We start from the raw sequence: 1,301 nt of genomic DNA, 5'->3' as shown, positions 1-1,301 counted from the left end.
GGATAGACAGAAAGTTTTAAAGAGCCTACATTTGTCAGTTACAATTTCCATGAATAAGTTATGTACAATTTCAGGTTGAACAGCTAGTTTTTCATTGCCGTTTAATTTCAAAGAAAATTTGATTTTCTTTCACTTTCTGGCTGAAACACGCATGCATACATACACGGGTGTCTTTGTCAAGTAACGACATAACTCCATTCCATCCATGCACTGTAAGAAGATTCGCAAAGGAAATACGGGCACTCCCTAGCTAAGTGTCTGCTTATTCGAGAACCAGGAAACCTCGTCCCTCAGCGCCCTCATTAAGGTCCGCCTCGCAGCCAGGGCGTCACTCGCCTCTCCCGTGTCGCCGCGAGTGCATCGGAAAGCCTCTTTACACTTCTCACACCCGTCCTGTCGCCATGTCGAGCACGTCGGCCAAGCGCGCCCATCCCAAGTACAGCGAGATGGTCGCCGCCGCCCTCAGGGCCCTCAAGGAGCGCAACGGCTCCTCCCGCCAAGCCATCCTCAGGTTCATCGTCGCTTCCTTCCAGGTCGGGGACGAGAGGACCGCCGGCGTGCACCTGAAGCAGGCGCTGAGGAGGGGCGTCGCCAGCGGATCTTTACAGCAGACAAAGGGCGCCGGCGCCTCCGGCTCCTTCAAGCTCTCCAAGGAGGAGCTGAAGAAGGCTGCGCCCAGGAAGGACTCGGCTAAGAAGAAGGTGACGAAGAACGAGAAGACTCGGGGGAAGGTGACGGCAAAGAAACCCAGCGCTAAGACTGCAACAAAGAAACCCGGTATTACTACTACAACAAAGAAAGCCACTACTAAGATTGCAACAAAGAAACCCAGCTCTAAGACTGCAATAAAGGAATCCACTACTAAGAATCTCGGCGCAAAGAGCACACCAAAGAACGGTACAACAAAGAAAGCGACAGCAAACAAACAGACTGTCAAGAAAACAGCAACAAAGAAACAAACCACAAAGAATGGGAGCAGCTAACGATCATCCTGCAAGTTTTTAAGTTATATTATTGACAACTGTTGATTTATATTGCAGTTATTTTTAAAGAGGATTGTTTATGTAAATGACCATTTGCATATATCATTAAAAGCCCTTCATACTTGCAATTTTTTTACTCTTAATGAGAAATTAGATATTATCTATGAATGTCTACATGGATCCAGCCTTATAAACTGCATCTTAATTAAGTTGGAAAACATGAATTTTGAAACGTCATGCAGAACTAGGCTCCATTAACGATAATCGAAATTGAACATAGGTTAAAGTGACTTGAGAGCTATTACAATACATACATTG

General features: G+C 46.0%; 1 protein-coding gene across 1 annotated transcript; it reads left to right on the top strand.

The window, feature by feature from the left end:
• The first annotated feature begins 352 nt into the window (after window positions 1-352).
• On the top strand, window positions 353-1,164 carry LOC119585754 (histone H1-delta-like). Its single transcript, XM_037934460.1, has one exon. The coding sequence runs from the start codon at window positions 402-404 to the stop codon at window positions 981-983; it is 582 nt and encodes a 193-aa protein (XP_037790388.1). The 5' UTR covers window positions 353-401; the 3' UTR covers window positions 984-1,164.
• Window positions 1,165-1,301: the final 137 nt, after the last annotated feature.

This window comes from Penaeus monodon, chromosome 20 (genome assembly GCF_015228065.2).
Source record: "Penaeus monodon isolate SGIC_2016 chromosome 20, NSTDA_Pmon_1, whole genome shotgun sequence".
Lineage (NCBI taxonomy): Eukaryota > Metazoa > Arthropoda > Malacostraca > Decapoda > Penaeidae > Penaeus > Penaeus monodon.
Note: the sequence above shows the minus strand (reverse complement) of the source record. Positions and strands in the feature narration are given on the sequence as shown.